This window comes from Sminthopsis crassicaudata, chromosome 2, assembly GCF_048593235.1.
Source record: "Sminthopsis crassicaudata isolate SCR6 chromosome 2, ASM4859323v1, whole genome shotgun sequence".
NCBI classification, from domain to species: domain Eukaryota; kingdom Metazoa; phylum Chordata; class Mammalia; order Dasyuromorphia; family Dasyuridae; genus Sminthopsis; species Sminthopsis crassicaudata.
The window spans coordinates 578,001,195-578,022,236 of record NC_133618.1 but is presented as its reverse complement, the minus strand read 5'-3'; the positions used below and the strand labels follow the sequence as shown (position 1 = coordinate 578,022,236).

Sequence of the window (21,042 nt, the reverse complement as noted above, 5' to 3'; positions counted from 1 at the left end):
TTCCCGAGGCAGAAAGCCGAGGCCGCCTTCCCGTCCCCCTCCAACTAAAGCTCCCCTCTTATGTTCTGCTCACTTCGAAGGCCCTGCTCAAGCAAAACTAACAACCTGCGGCTGGCTTGGGGTCCTCGGAGCCTTCCCAAGCAAAACTAACAACCTGCGGCTGGCTTGGGGTCCTCGGAGCCTTCCCCGCTACCTATAGGTTGGAGAATGGAGAGCAGAAGTTGGGCAAGGAAGAGTAAAATTTGGGCCTCACAAGGGGCCAGATTTTTGTGCCACCAAAACGCATTATAGTATGGTATCACCAGGCGCCCGGGGTTTGAGACCTCCCGGGACCCGTACCTGTGAGTCTCACTGGGTTAGTCCCACTCTCTCGTGACTGGTCCTCGTCTGAAGAGTGGGGATGATCCTTGTGGCACACAATTCAAAGGACAGTTGTAAAGAAAATACACTGAAAAGTACTAAACAATGATCATCAGGTTAGTAGTTTATGAAATTATTAAGCATTTTCAGGGCTTTTGTAAGACTTTTATTTCTTCCTCTCCTCCCAGCTTCCTGAGGCCCAGGAACATCCCCTCTTGCGGCTATCTCACAGTATCCCCCTTTAGGCACTTCTCAGGTTCCAGTCTAACTAATCTACTTCTTTGAATTCCACATTCCATCTTCAATCTCCATGCTTTGTTCACGGGTTGTCCTGCTTGTCTGGAATATGCTCCGTCTCTACCTCTGCTTCTTGGAGTCCTTATCTTCCTTCAAGGACCAGCTCAGGCCCTTTAGGAAGCTTTTTTCCTCGTTAATGGCTTCACCATCCTCAAAGTGGCATTGTATTCATCACTTTAGATATTATATTCCCAGCCCTCCAATTAAATGTTTAAATTAAATTAAAGTTTCTTGAGGGAAGTGACCTTTCATTTGGTCTTTTTATTCTGAGTGCCTGGTGTAGCATCTTCCACATAGTAGGCCCTTAATAAATGTCTGTTGAAGCATAAAACGTGCCTCCTCTCAGGACCTCGATTGGAATGAGGCTTTGCACACACAGGTCCCCAAAAAAGCTGGGTGGAACTGAATACACGCTCGTGGTCTCGCTAGATCCGCCCCAAGGAGAACGCTGGGCGGGTCGTGCTGTCCTCGTCGTCCAGATGAGGAGGTTTAGAGCTAGATCAGGTTGATAACCTGACCAGAGTCGCGTGTTCCTCCGGAGAACCTGATCTTGAACCATAGAATATCAGGACTGGGAGGGATCTGGAAGTAAAACACATCGGTTTAATTTCATTTTACAGAGGAAGAAACATTCATAATGGGAAAGTAACTTTCAGGATCACATAGCAAGCCATGGAGCTAGAATCCTGATGTCTCTTTTCCCAGCTTGGTCTGCATTGTACCTGGTGTCTAGTAGGTGCTTAATAAATGTTTGTGGAATTGTTTTGGGGGTTGGGTTCCTGTAGAAGGGCAGAAGGAGGTTGGAGGGACCAGAGGTTACACCTGAGAAAGGATTGGAAGGAGTCTGGAAACCTGGGACTGCAGAGAGACAGGGGGTTGGCACAAGGATGCCGTCCTTCATGTGGCCCCGCCCCGCGCGCAATCCCCCTCCTCCCCGCCCCCCCTTTGTTCGGGGCAGTCAATGCGCCTGCGCAGTGAGGCCCCCGCCGGGCGCTGTCCCTTTCAGCACCACGCGGAACCCGTGCAGCCCCCTCCCCTTCCCGCGGTGAGCCCCGACGGTCCCCGTAGCACCCCTTCCCTTAGCTCACCCCCTTGGTCCCCTTTACTATCCACTGCCCCGTACTCTGCAGCCCTTTCCCTTCCCCGCCGAGTTACTATGGTAACCCTGGGCCGCCCGCCCCTAAAATAGACCCCGCCCCTGCCCAGCCAAGGTCACTCCCTGGGGTCACTCCATCCTGTCCCCTGCCTCCGAGCTTAAGGCTCCATTTCCTCATTCTACTCTGACCCTCCAGACTCCTACTGGGGCCTCTGGGAAGTTCCTCCCGCAGTCTAGTCTCTGCCTCTTTTTCTGTGCCTTCAGGGGCTTAGGTGTGGGGGGGCATCCTGTATTCTCTTGTGATCCCGCTCTCCTGGGTTCCAGTCTCAGTTCTACAGTTTGGGGACGGGGTTATCCCAGCCTCAGTTTCCCCTCCACTCCCGGAGGGAATTCACCTCCTGCTCATTGGAAAAGTGGCCTCAGGGAGCAAATCCAGGGCGCACACATGTGCTGTGTAAGTAGGACACATATATGGTATGTAGACATGCCCAGTGCACAGCATGTCAATACATAGGTGTGCAGCATGTGGTCCTGTGCGTGCTTTACAGCAAGGACACGGAGGCGTGGGGGGGCATGAAGCTGATGAGTAGCTAGACATGCATGGAACATGGAACATGTGTGTGTGATGGGGCTTGTGCAGCCTTCTGCAGAACCCCCGGACGCCTTTAACATACATGGCATGCAGTGGGAAATGGGCGGCACGGGGCAGTGCATGAAGGACTGAGACCTGCAGCATGCGTGCACGCCGCTGGGGGGGCACTCCTCCGGAGCGACATGAGACGGGGCGAGGGCCTGCCCGCCGTGGGGTGTGCGGCCAGGTGCACACGGGCCCCCTGGTCCCTCTCCTTGTCTAAGGAGGACAGACCCTCAGAAACCACAGTGTGTGCAGGGGGTGGGGTTCTGTCTCCTCCTCCTCCTCCTCTCCTCCTCCTCCCAGGGCCTCGAGTGTGTGTGTGAGTGTGTGTGTGTAGGGGGATTAGCTGAGCTGGAGGAAGGAGGGGAGGGAGGCGGGACCAGCTCAGGGTGGAGGGAGATGCTGGAGCAGCGAGGTAGCAGGAAGCCTCATCCCGCTCTGGCTGGCCCTGCTTGCTTGGCCTGTAGCAGCGGTGAGTGCATGGGGGGCTGTGTTTGGGGTAGGTGACTGGGGGGGGGTAACATCACCCTAGGGAAGTAAGAGCTGAGAAGGGGAAGGAGGAGGGGGAAGAGATATGACAGTGAAAGCAGGAGCATATCAGCCCCCACCCCACACACACCAGTCAGGACACTCAGGGTCCACCCTGACCTTTGCCCCATTCTCTGGGCCATCTAGATGCCTGGGCCAGAATCAGGGGCTCAGCCTAGTCTTGTCTGTGTGAAGGTACATTTACCCAGAGCTATTCCGGGTGGGGGAGGTGGGGGCAGAGGTGTGTGTGCTAATCTATGTGTGTGTTTCTTTATTCAGACCCTTCTTCCCCTCCCCTCCCAAGTTCTTTTCCTTCTGCCTGTCCTTGGGTAACCTCTTCCCCACCCACCCCCACTCCTATTACTATGGATCCTCCTCAGCGGGACCCAGAAGGGATTCAGTCCCTGAATTACAGCCATCTCCCCCTCCTAGACCTTCCCAGTCCCCCTTACCCCAATGAGTTGCTCCTGGTTGCCATGGGGACACCTAGAGCTCAAGGCCCACATACCTCCTGAAATAGCTTCTATTTCTCCCCCCCCCCCCCATCTTACCTCCCCATCCAGACCAATGGTTTTTCTTTTTTTTTTGTGGGGGGAGACTTTGCATGGGGCAGAAAACTAGATTGAAGCCCAGGACTCCCTGGGTTTCTCCCAGACTTGTGGGGCTATTTGGGATGGGTGGTCCCCATCTTACTTGTGGGGGAGGGTGGAAGTGAGAGATTCAAATGAGCCTCAAACAGATAGGATTGTTGACTGTCTTTTCTTAGGTTCCTCTTTTCAACTCACCCTTGTCTTCCTCCTCCTCTAGGCCTGTTTGAGGAGCATGCCTTCCCCCAACCCCACTGCTGGCCTCCCCCTCCTGGCCTCCCCTGCCTGACCTGTTCAATCCCTGGCCTCCCCTCAGCATGGCCCAAGGAACCATGCGCTTCTGCTCTGAGGGAGACTGTGCCATCTCACCCCCTCGGTGTCCCCGAAGATGGCTTCCAGGGGGCCCTATGCCTGAGAGCCCCCCAGGGGGTGGGAGGGCCCAACTGGGCATGTACGGCAGTATGGGCTCCCTAGTCCGACGTGTGGTGTGTCCTGGTGGTGGGAGCAGGGAGCTGGGGCGGGTGACAGCACCCTGTACACCACTTCGGTGCACACCTGCTCCCCAGACCCCCCCTTCACCCACTGGCCCACCCCAAAGCTCAGTGGTCATCTTCCGCTTTGTGGAAAAGGCTAATGTGAGGACAGTGAATGGGGGCCTCAGCAGAAGCCTGGACCTTGGGTCTCCCTCCCCTGGTACCTCATCCCTACCCCAGCGACTTGCCCCCACCCTCGCCCCTAGTTCTGGTTCCAGTTCTGGCTTGGGCCGGAAGCTCCGGCTGGAGGCTTCCACCTCAGACCCACTACCTGCTGGAGGGAATTCAGCTCTCCTCACTGCCCGATGCTGTCCCCTGCCTGGATCCCCAGCCCAGCCATCCACAGGTGGAGATAACCTCTATTCCTCCCTCCCAAATGGTCTGGGTGGGCCTCCAGAGGACCTGACCACTCTGCTCCAAGGGCCCTCAGGCATTAACTGCCAGAACCAGGTATGGCTCCCCTGCTGCTCCTTTCCTACCCTTGCCCCAGACCCCTCCGGAGGTGCTGAGAGGCACTGGAGCCAGAAGTTTGGGCTTGCCCTGTGAGCAGTCTCCCTGTCCTTGGGTCCCTGCTGACTCTCTTCTTTCTTTTCTTTCCCACTCTGTCCATGGGTCTGTCTCTGTATACTGGATAATCTCGCTCGGTGTCTCGGTCTCTGTCTGCATGTGTGTGTCTGTGTCTCATCTCCTTGTCCCAGGGGGACTGCTGCTCCTCTGCCCGGGAAGTGTCTGCTCATGCCCAGCGGATTGCCCGGGCCAAGTGGGAATTCTTCTTTGGCTCTCTGGACCCCCCCAACTCAGGTAATAAGGGGGGCTGGGCTAGAACAGAAGGGAAGCGGGGGAAAGAGCTCCAAAAGAGCTCCAAACAGGGCGCTCAGGCCTGATCATAGATTTAGAAGTAGAAAGCATCTTAGAGGTCCATCTAGTTCAACTTCTTTTTACCAGAGACCTAGTTTTAAAAGATGGAAGAACCGGCATTCTCTAAATTGGGGTCATAATCAGTCAGTCAATAAGCATTTATTAGGCACCTACTTTCTTGTCAGGAACATAATTCTTGACCTAGAATGAAAACTAGTCTAGAACCTCGTTTTCAGTTGAAGAAACTGAGGAAAGTGACTTGCCACATAGGGACCTCCTGGTGACACTGGAACCCAGGCTCTGCCTTGGAAGCACTGTTGTTTCTGTTGTAGGGTACTGCCTGGGACATAGAAGGTTCACAAGGGGAGACTGTTCTATCCCTTCATCTATAGTGAGGAGCCCTGATGTTTCTTCAGCTCTCACCCTTCCCATGTGTAATATTTTTAGGCTGATTTCAGCCCTGGAGGAGGATAGGCAGTGGGGTCAAGGAGGTCCTGGAGTCCTGCCAGGCAGGAGACTGGCAGGGAGAAATGCTTCTTGCCTGCTTTTGGCCCAGCCCACTCAATCTAAGGCTGTGGAGATCAGAAGGTCCGGAGATGGGAAGGCTGGTTTTGCTTGGGGCTCAGGACTGTCTTAACTAAGGATACTGAGCTCAACTTGCAGCAAAGGCTTGGGACTCAGACACTGAAGAGAAAAACAAAAACCAACTTCTAGCCCATGGTGGTGGTGCTGGTGGGAACTCCAGTAATCTAAGAAGTAGACAAGATAAAAGGATGGAGGGGCTAGGGGAGCAGCTGCCCTTCCTGGAGGCGGGAGGATAGCTGGAATGGCCTCCCCTGACACCTGTGCCTTCTTTTGATCTGTGCTGCAGGTTCCCAACCTCGGGATCGGGAGTGGGAACAAGCATCAGCTAAAGTCCCCAGGGAGGGGATGGGGCATGGCTCAGAGGTGACCACAGGACGGGTGACGAAATACTCAGAAACCGACCTGGACACAGTGCCCCTTCGGTGCTACCGGGAGACAGACATTGATGAGGTTCTGGCTGAGCGAGAGGAGGCTGACTCAGCTATTGAGAGCCAACCCAGCTCAGAGCCCCTGGGGGTCACCAGGGTCCCCCAGGCTGCCCCTCGGCCTGTCCCCAGCCTGGACAGTGCCAGCGAGGAGGAAGAAGCTGAGGAGGAGGTGGACGACGAGGTGTTCGAGGCCTCAGAAGGGGCCCAGTGAGCAGGCCAGGGCTGGGGGCAAGGGCAGAGGACTGGGTCTGGGGCGGTGGGTTGGGGCTGAGAGAGAATGCAATGGGGTGTTCTGTTGTAGAAGGTCAGAGGAGGCAGAACTGGGGGCTGAGAGAACCTGGAAAATATCATGGGAAAGGCAGGACAGCATATGAAGATGGAGAAGGGACCCCTTTTCCCTGGCCCCAGGGTCCTTTCTGAAGCTTCATCTCCTTTCTAAGATGATGACAAAAATAGAATGGCAAGGGGAGGGTGGAGGATCACGGAGAGTGAGATTAGCAGGGAAGAGAGAAGAGGGGGAAGGGCATAAATGTGAACAGGGCAGGGTGAGACTAGGTGGGAGACCTGGTTTGGGAGAAACTGAGGTTTTTTTGGGGGGGATAATGTGGCCCATGCTTGTGTGACCTGGGATAACTAAAAAGGAATGATGGAGAGAAGCTAATCCTTGCAGTTTTTTGGATTGGGGTGAAAGGGCAGAACCCTAGGACCGCTGGGCCAGCTCTGACTTCTTATTCTCCATGTATTCACTGACTAGGCCAGTGGCTATGAGTCCCTGTGGGCCCCTCAAGTCCCCACTGCCCTTCCTGCCAGGCTCCAGCCCATCTGCAGACGGTCCAGACTCTTTCAGCTGCATCTTTGAAGCCATCCTAGAGTCACACAGGGCCAAAGGCACTTCCTACACCAGCCTGGCCTCCCTGGAGGCCCTCGCCTCACCAGGCCCCACCCAGAGTCCCTTTTTCACCTTTGAACTGCCCCCCAATCATCTGGGCCCCCAGCTTGATCCCGATCCCCAGTTGCCAGCCCCATTAGCTCCACTGGAACCTGACTCAGGAACCAGCTCAGCAGCTGATGGGCCATGGACAGAACGTGAAGAGGAGGAGGAAGTGACTAGGAGAGTGGCCAGTTCAGCTCCTGACAGGGCTCCACCTAGCCCTTGTCACTCTGAAGACAGCTTTGGTTTAGGACCTCTGCCAGTGGGCAGGTGAGTGACTGCACTGACTCTCAGCCCTACCTTAACCTCAAACACCCCTGAGAAACCACTCTGGCCTGGAAAGGATCCTTGAGGGGGGTAATGGAGGAAGGATGGGTGGGGAGGGCAAGAAGGGGGCAACTCCACTGGTTCCATTTTGTCTGCCTACTTTGGGGTATAGTGTATTTTGTTGTTGTTGTTGTTTTTTTTTTTTTTTTTTAGAACAAGAGGTTCTGCGTTTGGAAATGGGTGTTAATAAAAACATCTTTATCCTCTTCCATCCCCTAATTTTCCTTTCCCCTCTTTAGTCTTCACGGAATCAGCAAATCAAATCTATGTCTGAGTCCCTTGGGAGGCTGGAAAGTGTGACTGAAGGAACAGATATAGCCATAGAGATGTGTGTGTGTGTGTGTGTGTGTGTGTGTGTGTGTGTGTGTGTGTATGTACGTGTGTGCGCGCACGCGTTTAAGGAAGCCCTATTCCCTAGAAAATCATCCTCTGACCAGGATGACGCTAATACCCCAAACCTTGCAATTTCATAGCTACCTTCTAACCCCTCATGACCCTTACTATCAGTAGTCTTTTTTCCTGGATAGTCTAATCTCTATCCTATTTCCCTAAGAAGGACATTTCTGCTAGGAATTCTCTGTGTGTGTGTGTGTGTGTGAAATCTCTGGTGCTCAGGGAATTTGCATATCTTTCTCCCGCCCTTCTCCAAGGGTTTAGGGAGACCCTCTTTTGGCAGGGAAATGAGGAGGGGGAAATGTTGCCCTCTGCTGAAAAAGGCTTCTGCCTCACCCCCAGATACCCTTGAAGTATGGTTTCTATAGCAACAGGAGGGGGTGGCCTGGGAGACAAAGTTGCTTAGCAACCAGGAGTTTCCAGCTTCTGTCTCTGGGACCAGGTGGCTCAGGGAGGTGGGATGGATGGGAGGGGAGGAGGAGGAAGGGAAGGCTAGGAGAGCACTATTTTTCATACCCTCTAACCCTAGAACAAGAGCTCAAATACAATCAAGGGCCTAGAAAAGCACATTTTTCTCTTCTCTGCTGGCCTGCTCCCAATAGCCTAGCCCAGCCCCAAGACTCCTGAGAGATTAGAAGATGGAATCAGAGCTTACACAAAGATGGGGGATAGTTTTGAGAAAAACTTCCAGGGAAGAGCTGAGACACCGAATATGGCCCTTTCCCTTCCCCCTTTTGTCTGGGATGGAGGCAGGGGGCTGGCCAGGATAGTTTTTTAGAGAACTCCAGGAGACTCAGGGATGTTCCTACCTCAGCCCACTCTGAGCCCTATTGCCATTCCCCTGCAGTGACCCCCCTCTGAGCCAGCTGGTGTCGGATTCTGACTCGGAGTTGGACAGCACAGAGCAGCTAGCCTTGGGCAGCACTGATACCCTGTCCAATGGGCAGAAGGCTGACCTGGAAGCTGCTCAGAGGCTAGCCAAGCGTCTCTACAACCTGGATGGCTTTAAGAAGGCTGATGTGGCCCGACATTTGGGGAAGAAGTATGGAGTTGAGGAGGGAGGGCCCGGCCATAAGGGTGTCTTGGCTCCTGAGGGTGTGCCTTTACCATCCCTAGCCCCTGAAAAGGTCCCTGCCCTGCACCCTGTCTTGGCCCCTGGGTTGTTCCTAGCCCTAACCTCTTCTCTTTTTTTGGTTGACCAACCACCCATTCCACTGAGCTGGGCACTTGGGATGTCCATCTGGGTGTGGGGCAGCACGAGTGGGCCACCTCCTCCCCAAACCCCAGCATAACTTCCATTTCTTCCTTGTCCCCCCAGCAATGACTTCAGTAAACTGGTGGCTGGAGAGTACCTCAAATTCTTTGTCTTCACTGGAATGAGTCTGGATCAAGCTCTTAGGTGGGTATTTTTCACTCTTCAAAGCATCTGCTGGATCCAGGAGAGGATACCCCAACCTAATACATGCGTCATGTGCCAGCTAGACCCAGCCCCAAGCAGCCAGACAAAACTAGACCGTGAATAACATTTAAATGCCAGGTTTCAGCTCCTCCTCCACCTAGGACAGTGTGCTACACTCTGTCTCCCCCTCCCCAGGGTCTTCCTGTGCCATTCAAGTTAGCATGGGGGCTCAGCTATGGGCCAGAAATCTGAGAGCTGCAAGGAAGTTCTTTGCTTGTGATAATGGCCATCTCTTCATGGCTCTCCTTCTCCCCAGGGTGTTTCTGAAGGAGCTAGCTCTGATGGGGGAAACCCAGGAGCGGGAGCGGGTCCTGGCTCATTTCTCCCAGCGCTACCATCAATGTAACCCTGGGGCCTTGTCTTCTGAGGGTGAGGGGATTGGGGAGCTTGGGTGAGGGAGTGGGGAATGGGCCCTGTTCTCACAGGTTATTCAGAAGGATGCAGTCACTTAGGCATCTGGGTATGCTTAGGAGTGAACGGACACTCCTTGGGGCAGACATGCTGAAATGCACACACACACATGCATGCATTTACCTATCTATGGGTGTGATGTGTAACTTCAATGGGAAAATTCATGCTTTTGTAATGTTGAAAGCTTAGCTGCACATTTAGTCATCTTGCTGTTGTACTCATTTAGTTGAGTGTCTGTTGCTTGAGTCAGGCTTCTACATTTTGTGGATGGAATCCTGGGGTATCAGACAACCACCACAAGGGTAACAGAAAAAGCCAAAAGGGTGGCTGGGGAATGGAGGAGACAGAGGGAGAATAGACTGACTAGCTCCCCCCCTCCCCAGATGGAGCCCACACTCTAACCTGTGCTCTCATGCTGCTGAACACGGATCTTCATGGCCACGTGAGTGGAGAGGCTTGGGGGTGCAGGAACTGTGGGGTTCAGGGTATTAAGGCACAGGGACGGGCAGAGGGAAGAGGGTTGGGCTGATTTACCCACAACTCATGGGCTTCTCTATGTCCCCCATCTATCTTTTAGAACATTGGGAAAAGAATGACATGTGGGGACTTCATTGGGAACCTAGAGGGCCTCAACCAGGGGGGTGACTTCCCCAGAGAGTTGCTCAAGGTAGGGGCAGAATTGGGCTACCATCTGGAGAGGAAACTGGGGCTACATTTTGTGGGAGGAGGCTGGATCACATCTGGGGAGGAGCTGGTTCACATCTGAAACCAGCCTGAAGATTCTAACCACAATCCCCCCCCACATACATTGGGGGGAGTTGTTTCTGACTGCATGGAATCTATGCTCTTGTGACTCAGATCCTGAGCTCCTCCCCTTCCCTACTAGTCACGCAAATGCTAAGCTCTCCGCCTGAGAGTCTGTGTCCTAACTGTGCAGTCTGTGCAGAGCTCTCTGAGAGTCACTAGTGAAGTGGAGGGGGAAGGATGCACCCTCCCCAAAGGCTCTCATATATGCTTATTGTTTTTCTTCCCTGGATCCAGTCATTGTATCCCTGGGGGAGGAAGGATGGAGGGAGCACATATATGAACTGCTGGGCCCCAGTGTCTGTAGAACTGGAAAAGGGACCCGAGAAAGCACCCAAGGAAATCACTTTATTTTACAGCTGATGGAACAATCCAGAGAAAGGAAGTCCAAAGGCTATAAATTGAGACGGTGATAGAGCCGGACTAGACCCGATTTCCTAACTGCACAGCACTGAGCTTTGTCATTTGTCTCCTAATGCACTCTGAGCAAACCCAGAGGAAGTAGCTGCTGAAGGGAGAAGGTTAAATGGGAGAAAGAGCCAAGAGACCCTAATCTAGATGATCTCCTGACTTTGGGGCTAGTGTTTTTTCCACTCTAGCAGTTTTACAGGCCTACAGACCTAGACCAGAACAAGGCCCTGGGTCAGGGCAGAACAAAGGAGGAGGAGAGAGGGGAGCATGCTTTTCCTCCCTCTCTCCCTGTCCCCCTCCCCAATCCCCTTAACTCTCCTTTGTGCCCTTGGCTTTTGGTGGAAGGGCTAAAGAGGAGCCTCCAAGCTGTGGGGCTGCGGGTGAGGAAGGCAGGCACATTTAAACCTTAAGCTGAGACCCCGCATCCAGACACTTGTAGCCTGACCTCCATCCTCCTCTCCCACACGACGCGCACCGCACACCTGCCACAGGGGCATGGTTACGAGACTGTGAGCAGGGGGTGTGTCTGAGCGGGCGGATCTGTCTTCCCGCTCCCGGGAGGTGGGAGCTCCTGAGTTGTTGGTGGTCTGGATTGGGGTCGGGTATACCCGGGTTCTTCCTAGCCCACCTCTTCTTAGGTGGGATTATTTTGATCATCGAATCCATTCCCCTCCTTCCCCCCATCCTGTTTCCAACTATGAAGTTCAATATGGTAGGCTGGGAAAGCCTGACATCAAAATTAGAATGAGACTTGTGGTTGTATCTGCCTCCCTTCTCATCTCCTAGGATGATCCTTAGAGACTTCCCCCCATTCCAGGCTTTCTCCATTTTCCTCCCCCAGCCCCATCCGGTCGAGGAGCTCCCGCCCAGTTCCCCTGTCCCCTCCCCTCCTCTCCCTCTCTTAGCTTTGTCCCTCCTTTCACCCCCTCCCCAAGCCCCTTTTCTCCGACTGCCCTCTCTCCCTATTTCCTGGTCCTCCTCTCTCGGTCCCCTCCTCTTTAGCGCTCCCCACTCCCTGCCTGGGACTCTCCTCCCTTCTGCTTCTCCCCCTCCTCCTTCCATCCCCCCTCCTTCTACTCTCCCCCTCCCCGCCGCCTCCCTCTTCGTTTGCTGCAGAGCTGAGAGCACCAGCGCCGCCGCCGCCGCCGCCGCCGTGGTCCATTCCTTTCAGTCTCTCCCCTGTCCCTCCGCGGGTCTCCCTCTTTCTCTCCTGCTCCCTTGGGTCGCTTCAAGGCCAGAAGGGGCTGGGGGCGTGCCGGGGAGGGGGAGGGGGCGCCGAACCTCTGCGGCCCCGGCCCCAGCCCGGGTCCCCGGCGCCGAGCGTACGGTGGGGGAGGAAGGAGGGCCGGGGGCTCAGGGCCCGGGGATGGCGGCGGCGACAGGAGGGACCCGGGGTCGCTGAGGGCCGGGGCCGGGCTGGCCGGGGAGCAGCATGATCGGCGTCAACAGCATTCACAGCAGCGCCGGGCGGCTGCGCTCCCGCTCGCTCTGCTCCGTGCGCTACGGGCGCAATTACCGCGGAGGCGAGACCTTCTGCTATGGCTGGCCCCAGCGCTCGCGCAGCCTAAAGCCCGTGCTCTACACCGACCTGGTGGTCAGCCGCCTGCAGAGCCGCAAGAAGAAGAAGACGGTAAGGGCGGGGGGTGGACCCGTCGTCTCGCCCTGCTGGGCACCGCCGGACCGGCCTGACGCGCCCCCGCAGGACGGAGGGAAGCAGAGCGGCAGCCGGGCAGGCAGACTTCGAGAACGGAGAGGAGGCGGCCGGCCAGCTACTCCCTCCCGACCTCTGGGACGAGGGAGGGCACAAGGAGGAGGGATGGGGGCGGGGAAGAGGGGCTGCTCCTGGGCCTGGGGCTTTTTGCGTGGCGGGGAGGCTGGAATAGTGTCCGTGGGGGGAGGTAGCCGGCGATGGAGCCGGGGTCCTTTGGCGAGGGCGGTACGACTGGCTGTGGGGGGAGCCAAGTTGTGAGTGTACATCCAAGATGTGTGAGAGCGCTGGGGGCGAGAACTGGATGTTGCACAGACGAGGGTCGTGCCTGAGTGCACCTTGCGTACATGAAGGTCGTGTGCCCGAGCGCATGGGTAGGAGACACCGGGGCTTGTTGTGCTCAGAGGTCAGGGCCCACGCGGAGCCACCAGGACCCCTCCCACAAGGACATTACCTGTGCACTTGCATCCACACCTCACATCTGTGCACAGCTCACATGTACACAGCATCACATTAATTCACATGCTCACATTACAAACCACCATTCCTCCACAAGGCAATTTGACAGAAGAAACACCCCCACAGTCACTAACACAGGCAAGGAAGGCGCACACTCATGCGGAGACACCCCCACAGACAGACACATACTCACACCCTCCATTAAGAGTGTAGGGTCCCAGCTCCAGAAGTCTCTTCTTTCCTTCCCTAAACTTACAAATCTGGCTGGTGCCATTTCCACTGCAGGGGGGATGGCGGAAATAGGAAGAAGAGGGGAGATTCCCACTCCTTACCTTCCCATCCACCAAATTTCCTGGTCATTTCTCCCCAGAAAGGTCTGCCCAATTTATCGAACACGGACTAAACTATCTACTGTGTGCAGAATGCTGTTTTAGACATTGGAGGAGATGTACAAGCCTTTCCCAGGCTCGTGTGTTCAGAGATTCTCTCTCGACATCGGTAGCAAAGGGGAGAGATTAGGAATCACGGTTCTGGAGTTCTTCCCAGGATGTAGTCGCCTAACTGCGCCTTTATTCAGTTTCTCTATCCATTAATGGGAGTTTGAGCAAAAGACATTGGGCTTCTCTCTAGCTTGTCCTGTCTCTTCAGTAGCTCTGAGGCCTGGGGAGGTGGAGGTGGGGGTGGGGGTGGGGGGAGGATCTGGGTGTATTTCTGGGGGAGGAGGCACTGCAGTTAGTAGCCTTGGCCTCTGTGCCTGTGCCTGCCCTCAACCATATCTCTTCCCCTCCTCCTAGGCTCTGTACAGTTCCATCAAGAATGAGAAGCTTCAGTGGGCCATGTGAGTTACTGGGGAGATGGGGCTGAGGGAGGACTAGACTGGGTAGCGGGGTGATGGGCCCCCTCACCCTCTTCAGCTCCTCTCTTCCTTCTTTGGTGCTAGCCAGGCCAGGCTCTGCCTCTCATCTCCAGTCTGTTATGACAGCATCAGTGGAGGTTTCCTGGAGGAAGGAGAGGGTTGGATTTCCAGTCCAAGAATGGGAGGTCTAGAGGGAGACAGAATAGGGAAACATTGGGCATGTGAAAAGATTAGAGGACAGGACCCGCACAAGGTTAGGCAGTGAATTTAGTGTGATCCCTCCCCCCCCACACACATGTAGAGGCCCTTCTTGGGGATCTTAGGATCTTCAGAGGAAGGGAGATATTAACTGAGGAAGGAGATGTGGTCCCATCATTAAAAGGAACTGCCTTTGCTCAGTCCTCTCAGTTGGTTAATTTTCTAGTCTTTACTGATGGCCAGTTCTGTGGTACAATGTGCTCTTGAAGGAGGTGTGTTCCCCCACAGTTCAGCTGGGAAGGCAAGACTCATGCATGAGCCCCCTCGGTTTATTTCATCAGTACCTTAAAACCCCAGCTTCAGAAGAATATAACTCCTTTCTCTGGGCCCTTAATTCCAATCCCCTCATTCCTCAGGATTTTACATTATTTATCTTCTTTTAGAATAATTGAATCTTAATTGGAAGGTATCTCAAAAGTCAAGACCATCTGATCCAAGCTTTGCTTGCACAGGAATTCCCCCCAAACATCCTCAACAAAGCATTCATCCAGCTTACTTCATCTGGGATCCTTTCAGGGCTGTGGGGGAGAAGCTACTTTTTCTGGAGGCAACCTATTCCATTTTTGAACAGTTCTAGTCCTTAGAAAGTGAGCCTGTCTTCCTCTGCCACTTTCAATACCTATTTCTCTTTTATCTTCAGTCCATCGAATAATAATTCTCAGGGGGACTGTTTTTGTTTTTCTCTTTGTAATACGTAATACTTACTAGCACAGTATCTCGAATATAGGAGGTGCTTAATAAATACTTATTGAATGAATGAGTCTCTTCTACTTTACTTCCTTACCTTCTACCTAAAACATGTTCAGGTCTTCCCTCTTCAAAAATAAAACTAAATCATTTCCCTGATACTAGTATATCCTCAAATTTATTGTGTCCTCTTTCTCTTCTCCTTTTACTGTCATATTTCTGAAAGGAGTGGTCTGTATTCACTGTTCTTCCTATCCACTCAGCAACTTAACCATGCAATTTACTCTCAATTTCCACCAGTCAACAGAAAATGCCTTTTCCTATCCCCTTATTGCCTAATCCACTGACGACATCTTGGTTCTTTTTTTCTTGACCTTTTATTTATGTATGTATGTGGCTGTGTGTGTGGGTGGTGTGGGTATGAGTGTGAGTGTGTATGTGTGCCATTGACACTGTCGACCAATCTATTTTTTATATTTTTTTTCCTTTGGCTTCTGTAATCCTATGTGGCTTGCTTCTCTCCCTGCTTTTCTGACTTTTCCTTTGCTGGCTCCTCTTCCAGGACCCCAGGATCTCATGATCTTCCCCTCTTCTCTCTATATGCTCATCTGCTGGTGATCTCTTATATTCTTGCGACTTTGATTTCTTAATTTTCAAATGTACATCTCCAACCCCAACCTCCTAGCTGTACATTTCTAACTGTTAGTTGCTGAGGATACCAATAATGAAATAAAATATAATTCTTGCCTTCAAGGAGTTTACAATCAAACAGTTCAGCATATCCAAAACCAAACTCAATATCTTCCACCTAGAAAAGTAGTTCCTATTTCAGACGTGACTTCCTTATTTTTCTCAATAGCACCACTATTTTAGTCACTCAGGCTCAAAACCTGTCATCTTTGACTCCTCCTTCTTCCTTGATATTTTATCCAAATAGATCTCAACATCTCTTAAATCTGTTTGTCCCCTCTTTTATTTCTACTGCCATTACCCAGGCAATTCATAGATCTCACACCGAAATTAATGAACTAGCTTTTCAAACTATCCCTCCTGCAATCCAACTTACAAATCTCTTTAAACATAGCTCTGTCAGACATGTGCTCCCATTCCTGTATTCAAAAATCTTCATTATTTCTTCATTTCTATAGGATATAATTTAGACTGTTTAGCATGGCATTCAGAGCTCTTCCTAATTTGGTCCTAATCTGTCTTTCCTGGTTTTACCTCCTATCATTATTGTAGCCAATTTATCTCCCAACACGATCCTTGCTTTCTCAGTTCTGTACTCATGTTCATGGTCTAGAATGCCATTCCTCCCATCCCTGCTTACTTAAAACTAATTCTACCTAAACTAATTCAGCCCAGATGAAAGTAATCTCTTTATTGTTTTAAGTATTATATTTTGATTTGTTTGGTATTAATCTTACCAGAACTGTGTTTTCTACTTCCTTGAATTCCCTTATCCTGCACATAATGAGTAACAATAAACATTTGTTGAGGGAAAGAATGAACATGAATCAGTAAAGAATTAAATATTTGAGTTTACTCATTTATGTGGTGAAGTCAGTACCAACAAGCTCAGGGGAATAAAAGATTACTGTAAGCCAGAGTCACTGGGAGATCTTCCCCGTATTCCTAGAGGGAACTTTTGAGCTTTTGTCTTGAAGGATATGTTACTTTAGGATACCTGGAGGAGAAGGGCTGGCCTTCAGAGAAAAGGAAGGGATAGAAGTAAAGAGAGTCAAGTACAGGGATTAAAATGGAAGAATTTTGGGCTAATGGGGCCAACAAGCAATTATGGGTCCATAAATAAGAAGTATCTCTCATTAAAGGGGCTAGAGACTACAAGCTCTTTCCTTCTTACAGCCCCTAATGTCTCTCACTGGTTGCTCTGGACCCTAGATGACTATTGCCATAAATCAGATTATTCCTTCCTTCTTCCTTTACTGCCTCCTTCTCTGATAGGAAGGAGGAGGAGGAAGTCTTCTCTAGAATCCTCTAGTCTTCCTGTGTTGTCAGTGGTTGGCAGAGCTGTAGATTTAATCATTTTAATTGGTGTTTCTGACTGAATTAATGCTCACTGACAGCTTAGCCAGTTAGTCGTAGTGGACACAAGGATTGGTTGGCAGAGCTGTAGATTTAATCATTTTAATTGGTGTTTCTGACTGAATTAATGCTCACTGACAGCTTAGCCAGTTAGTCGTAGTGGACACAAGGATTCTGGGGTCTGTCCTTTTCCTCCCCCTCTCTTTTGCTCATGTATCATCAAAAAAAAAAAAAAAAAAAAAAAGGAAAGAAAGAAAAAGGAAAGAAAGAGAGAGACAGAAAAAGAGACAGAGAGAGAGAGAGAGAGAGAGAGAGAGAAAGAGAGAGAGAGAGAGGGAGAGAGAGAGAGAGAGAGAGGAGAGAGAGAGAGAGAGAGAGAGAGAGAGAGAGAGAGAGAGAGAGAGAGAGAGAGAGAGAGAGAGAGAGAGACAGAGAGAGAGAGAGAGAGAGAGAGAGAGAGAGAGAGAGAAAGAGAGAGAGAGAGAGAGAGAGAGAGAGAGAGACAGAGAGAGAGAGAGGAGAGAGAGAGAGAGAAAGAAGAGAGAGAGAGAGAGAGAGAGAGAGAGGAGAGAGAGTGAGAGAGAGAGAGAGAGAGAGAGAGAGAGAGAGAAGGAAAAAGAAAAGAAAAGAAAAGAAAAAAAGGTTCCCGGTAGTAGTGTGGATGCACAGTCTATGCACAGTCTATAGAAACACTGGACCCTCAATGGACATAACCTGTTGTTTGTGTTTCCTTTACCATCTTTGAAGTAATTGGTCAGGGGATGAATAGGAGATTTTGTGGTTGTTCACAGATCCTTCAGTATGGTTATCAGGGAGACGGTAATTGGTATAGTGGGTATGAACTGGGTTGGTCAGCTTGTAGAGGGCTTAAACTGTCAGAGAAGTTTGGGCTTGATGTAATAAGTGGTAGGGAGCCATTGAGCATTCTTGAGCAGAAGAGTGACATGATACAAAGGTTTTAAAGACAACTCAATTTGTGCAGGATTGTTTGGAGAGGAAAGACTAGAGCTGGAGAATCCACAATTAGGCTTTTGCAATAGCAAGGTTTTATTCTAAATTTGTTCAACAGATGTTTCTTGAGCACAGTCTCTGTATGTAAGGCCTTGTTCACAGGTAGTGAGGTTTCAGGTTAAAGAAGGAGGCTCAGCCCCTGCCCTTGGACAGTCCCTGGTTTAAGGGGAAAGCGTTGACTAAGGGCTGTCAGAAGAGGAGAAAGAGTTCACAGCTTGAGTTGGGAGTTGAGGGTGGCGGGTGCCCAGAGAGATACTTCCCAGACTGAGCCAACTGTTCTGCAGTGATGAAGAGGAGCTCCGCCGCTCCCTGTCTGAATTGGCTGACCCAAACCCTAAGGTCATCAAGAGGGTCAGTGGTGGCAGTGGTGGTGGCTCCAGCCCTTTCCTGGACCTGTCCCCAGAGCCCGGTGCTGCCATTTACAAACACGGCCCCCTGGTGCGCAAGATGCACGCGGACCCTGACTGCAGGAAGAGTACGTGCTGGGGGGAGCGGACTGGGCAGCGATCCCCGTTGTGAGGAGAGGGAGAACACTGGACCAGGGTGGGGACCCTAAGGTCCCAACACTGGACCAGGGTGGGGACCCTAAGGTCCCCTGTGGGCCCCTTTTGCTGGGTTTCAGCCAGTCGAGCTGAATGAGGGGGGAACAGGATGGTTTGGGTGACATCACTCCCCTCTCCCATGGCTGTATCCGTGAATCTCTCCTTCCTAACCCTCCCCCAGCGCCCCGGGGGAAGCGTGGCTGGAAGGCTTTCCACGGCATTCTGAAGGGGATGATCCTCTACTTGCAGAAGGTGCCAGGGAATGGGGGGGGACCAGGGGTCGGAGGGTGGGGGAGAGCTGGAATTTCTCAGTGCATCCATGGTCCCTGAACCTAGGAAGTCTGTGTACATGCTCAGAACAGTGAGGGAGCAAGCTGAGTGGGACTGGGGCTGAGGGTCCGGGAGCTGGGGGGCAGGCCTGAGCCGAGTCTGTGCCTGGGGATGGCTGTCTGCATTGGCAGGAGGAGTACCAGCCCGGCACGGCCCTGGTGGAGGAGGAGCTGAAGAACGCCATCAGCATCCACCACGCCCTGGCCACCCGTGCCAGTGACTACAGCAAGCGGCCGCACGTGTTCTACCTGCGCACGGCCGACTGGAGAGTCTTCCTTTTCCAGGCCCAGTGAGTCCCTGTTCTAGAGCCCTGAGCCCGGAGGCTGGCCCGGCCGGCTCGGAGTCCCTCCCGCTGGGTTAGGGCAGCCCCCAGCTTAGCATGAAGTAGGGAGGGGGGACTCCTCCATGGGCCTTAGAGACCTGTGCCCCCACCCAGGAGCTCGGAGCAGATGCATTCCTGGATCACCCGCATCAACGTGGTGGCGGCCATGTTCTCTGCCCCTCCCTTTCCAGCGGCCATCAGTTCTCAGAAGAAATTCAGCCGCCCTCTGCTGCCCAGTTCTGCCACCCGCCTCTCCCAGGTAATGCCCCCCCCCACCTTTTTCTCCTCAGAACCGGAGCCCGAGGTTTGAACGCTACCTGTGTGAAGACCTCTCCCCCGTCTCTGGTCCTAAGGCAAGGGGCTTTGGACTCAATGAGCTCCGAGTTCTGTAGCCTTCTGGGACATACCCGGATGTAGGTGCTCTCCTCGGGACGCCCGGCCTGGGCTCTGGGGCAGCGGGGGGACGTGGAGGCCGGGCCCCCCGGATCCAGTCCTCCTTCCGGTCCCCTGGCAGGAGGAGCAGGTGAGGACGCATGAAGCCAAACTGAGAGCCATGGTGTCCGAACTTCGGGAGCACCGGGCAAGCCAGCAGCATCCGGACAGGAAAGGGAAGAGCAAGGAGGCCGAGGAGCAGCGGCAGAAGGAGGCCTACTTGGAGTTTGAGGTGTGGGGAGACAAAGGAGCCCAGAGTTCCACGGGGCTCGCCCCAGCCTGGCCGCTCCAGACTGGCAGGGTTTCCCTTTCCAGCAGTAAGATCTAGAGCCTCAGCCTGAAAAGACCCCGGCCTTCCTCAGGGTCCTTCCCACTGAGTCAGGGCAGCCCCAGCTTAGAACGAAGTGGGGAGGAGGCCCCTGAGAGGAGGGCCCTGTGGCTGTGAGCAGCTTCGGGCCCTACTCTCTGACCTTCTCCTGGGACCAGGGGAGGCCCTCACAGGCCTATCTCCTCTCTCTCTATTCCTCTTAGAAATCTCGCTATGGCACCTACGCGGCACTGCTGCGGGCCAAGCTGAAGGCGGGTAGTGAGGAGCTTGAGGCTGTGGAGGCTGTGCTGTGCCAGGCTGTGCCAGGGGACATTGAGGACGGGCTCCCCGCGTCCTGCTCCAGCCCCACTCTGCAGCCCGAGCCACCTCCACACACCAGGCCACACCGTTCTGGTCCTGAATCCCGGGCAGGGGGAAGTGGGCGGCAGAAACCCTGACCCGCGGGGAGGGTCCAGGAGGGAGGGGACAGCGACCGCCAGCCGGCCACCTGCATGACCTCTGACCCTGCCCCAACCAGGGCCTGACTGCGCCGGACGCGGGGCCCCGAAGGCACCGTGGACACTGCCCAAGCTAAGCCCCAGGGGCTGGGGCCATCCACCAGGCTCCCCATTTTGTGATACCATTTTGCACTTTTTCTTATTCAGTGGTGGGAGGGTTGAGGGAGGGACCTTTCAATGACATTTTTTTGGGGGGGGAGGGCACATGCTGGGAGGCCCTACTTTCCTGCTTTCTATTTGGACCTCCTGGACCCTCTTCCAGACACCAGCAATCCCCCCTGTCTCGGGCCTTGTCCTGGGGGGATGGTGGGCATCCCCAGGGGTAAGGGAAGCCTGAGTCTCTCAGGTTTTCCTCTCTTGGGGCCCTCAGCTGTAGGCCGAGCTGGTTCTCTCTCTCTGTCTGTCTTTCTCTGTCTCTCTCTCCCTCTCTTCTCTGCCTCCATGTCTGTGTCTGTTTCTCTCTCGTCTCTCTGCCCCCCCCCCTTATTGTGGCTCTCTTTCTCTCTCCCCCTCCCTTCTCTTCTCTCCCTTCTCTGTCTCCATGTCTCTCTCTGTCTCTGTCTCTCTCTCCCCCTCCCTCCTCCTGCTTTCTCTCTCTCACCCACAAGGGCTTTCTTCTCATCCTGGAGCTGGAGTGGGGTGGGGCGGACACAGGGTCCCCAGACAATGCGGTTTCTGGCAGGGCCTCAAGGCCCCTTGTTCATAAGACCTGTGGCAGGGGTGCTGGAGGAGGGGCAGTGACCCAAAAGCCCCTCTCCTGGTACATTTGTCCCTCCCAACCCCATTTTTCTGTATAGTCCCTGACGCAATTAAAACCTGCTCTGGAGCCCCTGGCTACATCCTGACTCTTTCCTGGGTCCATATGGCACTGCCTCCGTGGAGCTGGTACAGATATGCCACAGGATCCACAGGATGGGGATGAGA

At 53.3% G+C, this 21,042-nt stretch overlaps 1 protein-coding gene and 1 long non-coding RNA gene across 9 annotated transcripts; one reads left to right on the top strand and one right to left on the bottom strand.

Moving 5' to 3' along the window:
- Positions 1 to 44: 44 nt before the first annotated feature.
- LOC141558368 (uncharacterized) lies at positions 45 to 1,544 on the bottom strand. The gene is made up of 3 exons (XR_012487042.1): positions 1,380 to 1,544; positions 155 to 1,239; positions 45 to 105 (listed from the first exon to the last, which is right to left on the bottom strand). It is a non-coding gene; the product is annotated as an uncharacterized LOC141558368 (long non-coding RNA).
- Positions 1,545 to 2,088: 544 nt separating this feature from the next.
- Positions 2,089 to 20,944, top strand: PSD (pleckstrin and Sec7 domain containing). Of its 8 annotated transcripts, none has more exons than XM_074295431.1 (17): positions 2,089 to 2,207; positions 3,723 to 4,485; positions 4,734 to 4,836; positions 5,765 to 6,113; positions 6,661 to 7,107; positions 8,405 to 8,599; positions 8,876 to 8,956; positions 9,273 to 9,385; positions 9,811 to 9,869; positions 10,005 to 10,094; positions 13,604 to 13,647; positions 17,952 to 18,142; positions 18,391 to 18,461; positions 18,671 to 18,828; positions 18,976 to 19,120; positions 19,376 to 19,525; positions 19,825 to 20,944. In XM_074295431.1, exons 2-17 carry the CDS (start codon positions 3,820 to 3,822, stop codon positions 20,056 to 20,058), a joined length of 3,096 nt encoding a protein of 1,031 aa, XP_074151532.1. In that variant the 5' UTR covers positions 2,089 to 2,207; positions 3,723 to 3,819; the 3' UTR covers positions 20,059 to 20,944. The 8 variants fall into 8 exon arrangements, with proteins under 8 accessions (XP_074151532.1, XP_074151535.1, XP_074151536.1 ...); XM_074295432.1 differs by having other exon boundaries at positions 2,118 to 2,227; XM_074295433.1 differs by lacking the exon at positions 2,089 to 2,207 and adding an exon at positions 2,773 to 2,859.
- The last annotated feature ends 98 nt before the right edge of the window (positions 20,945 to 21,042 follow it).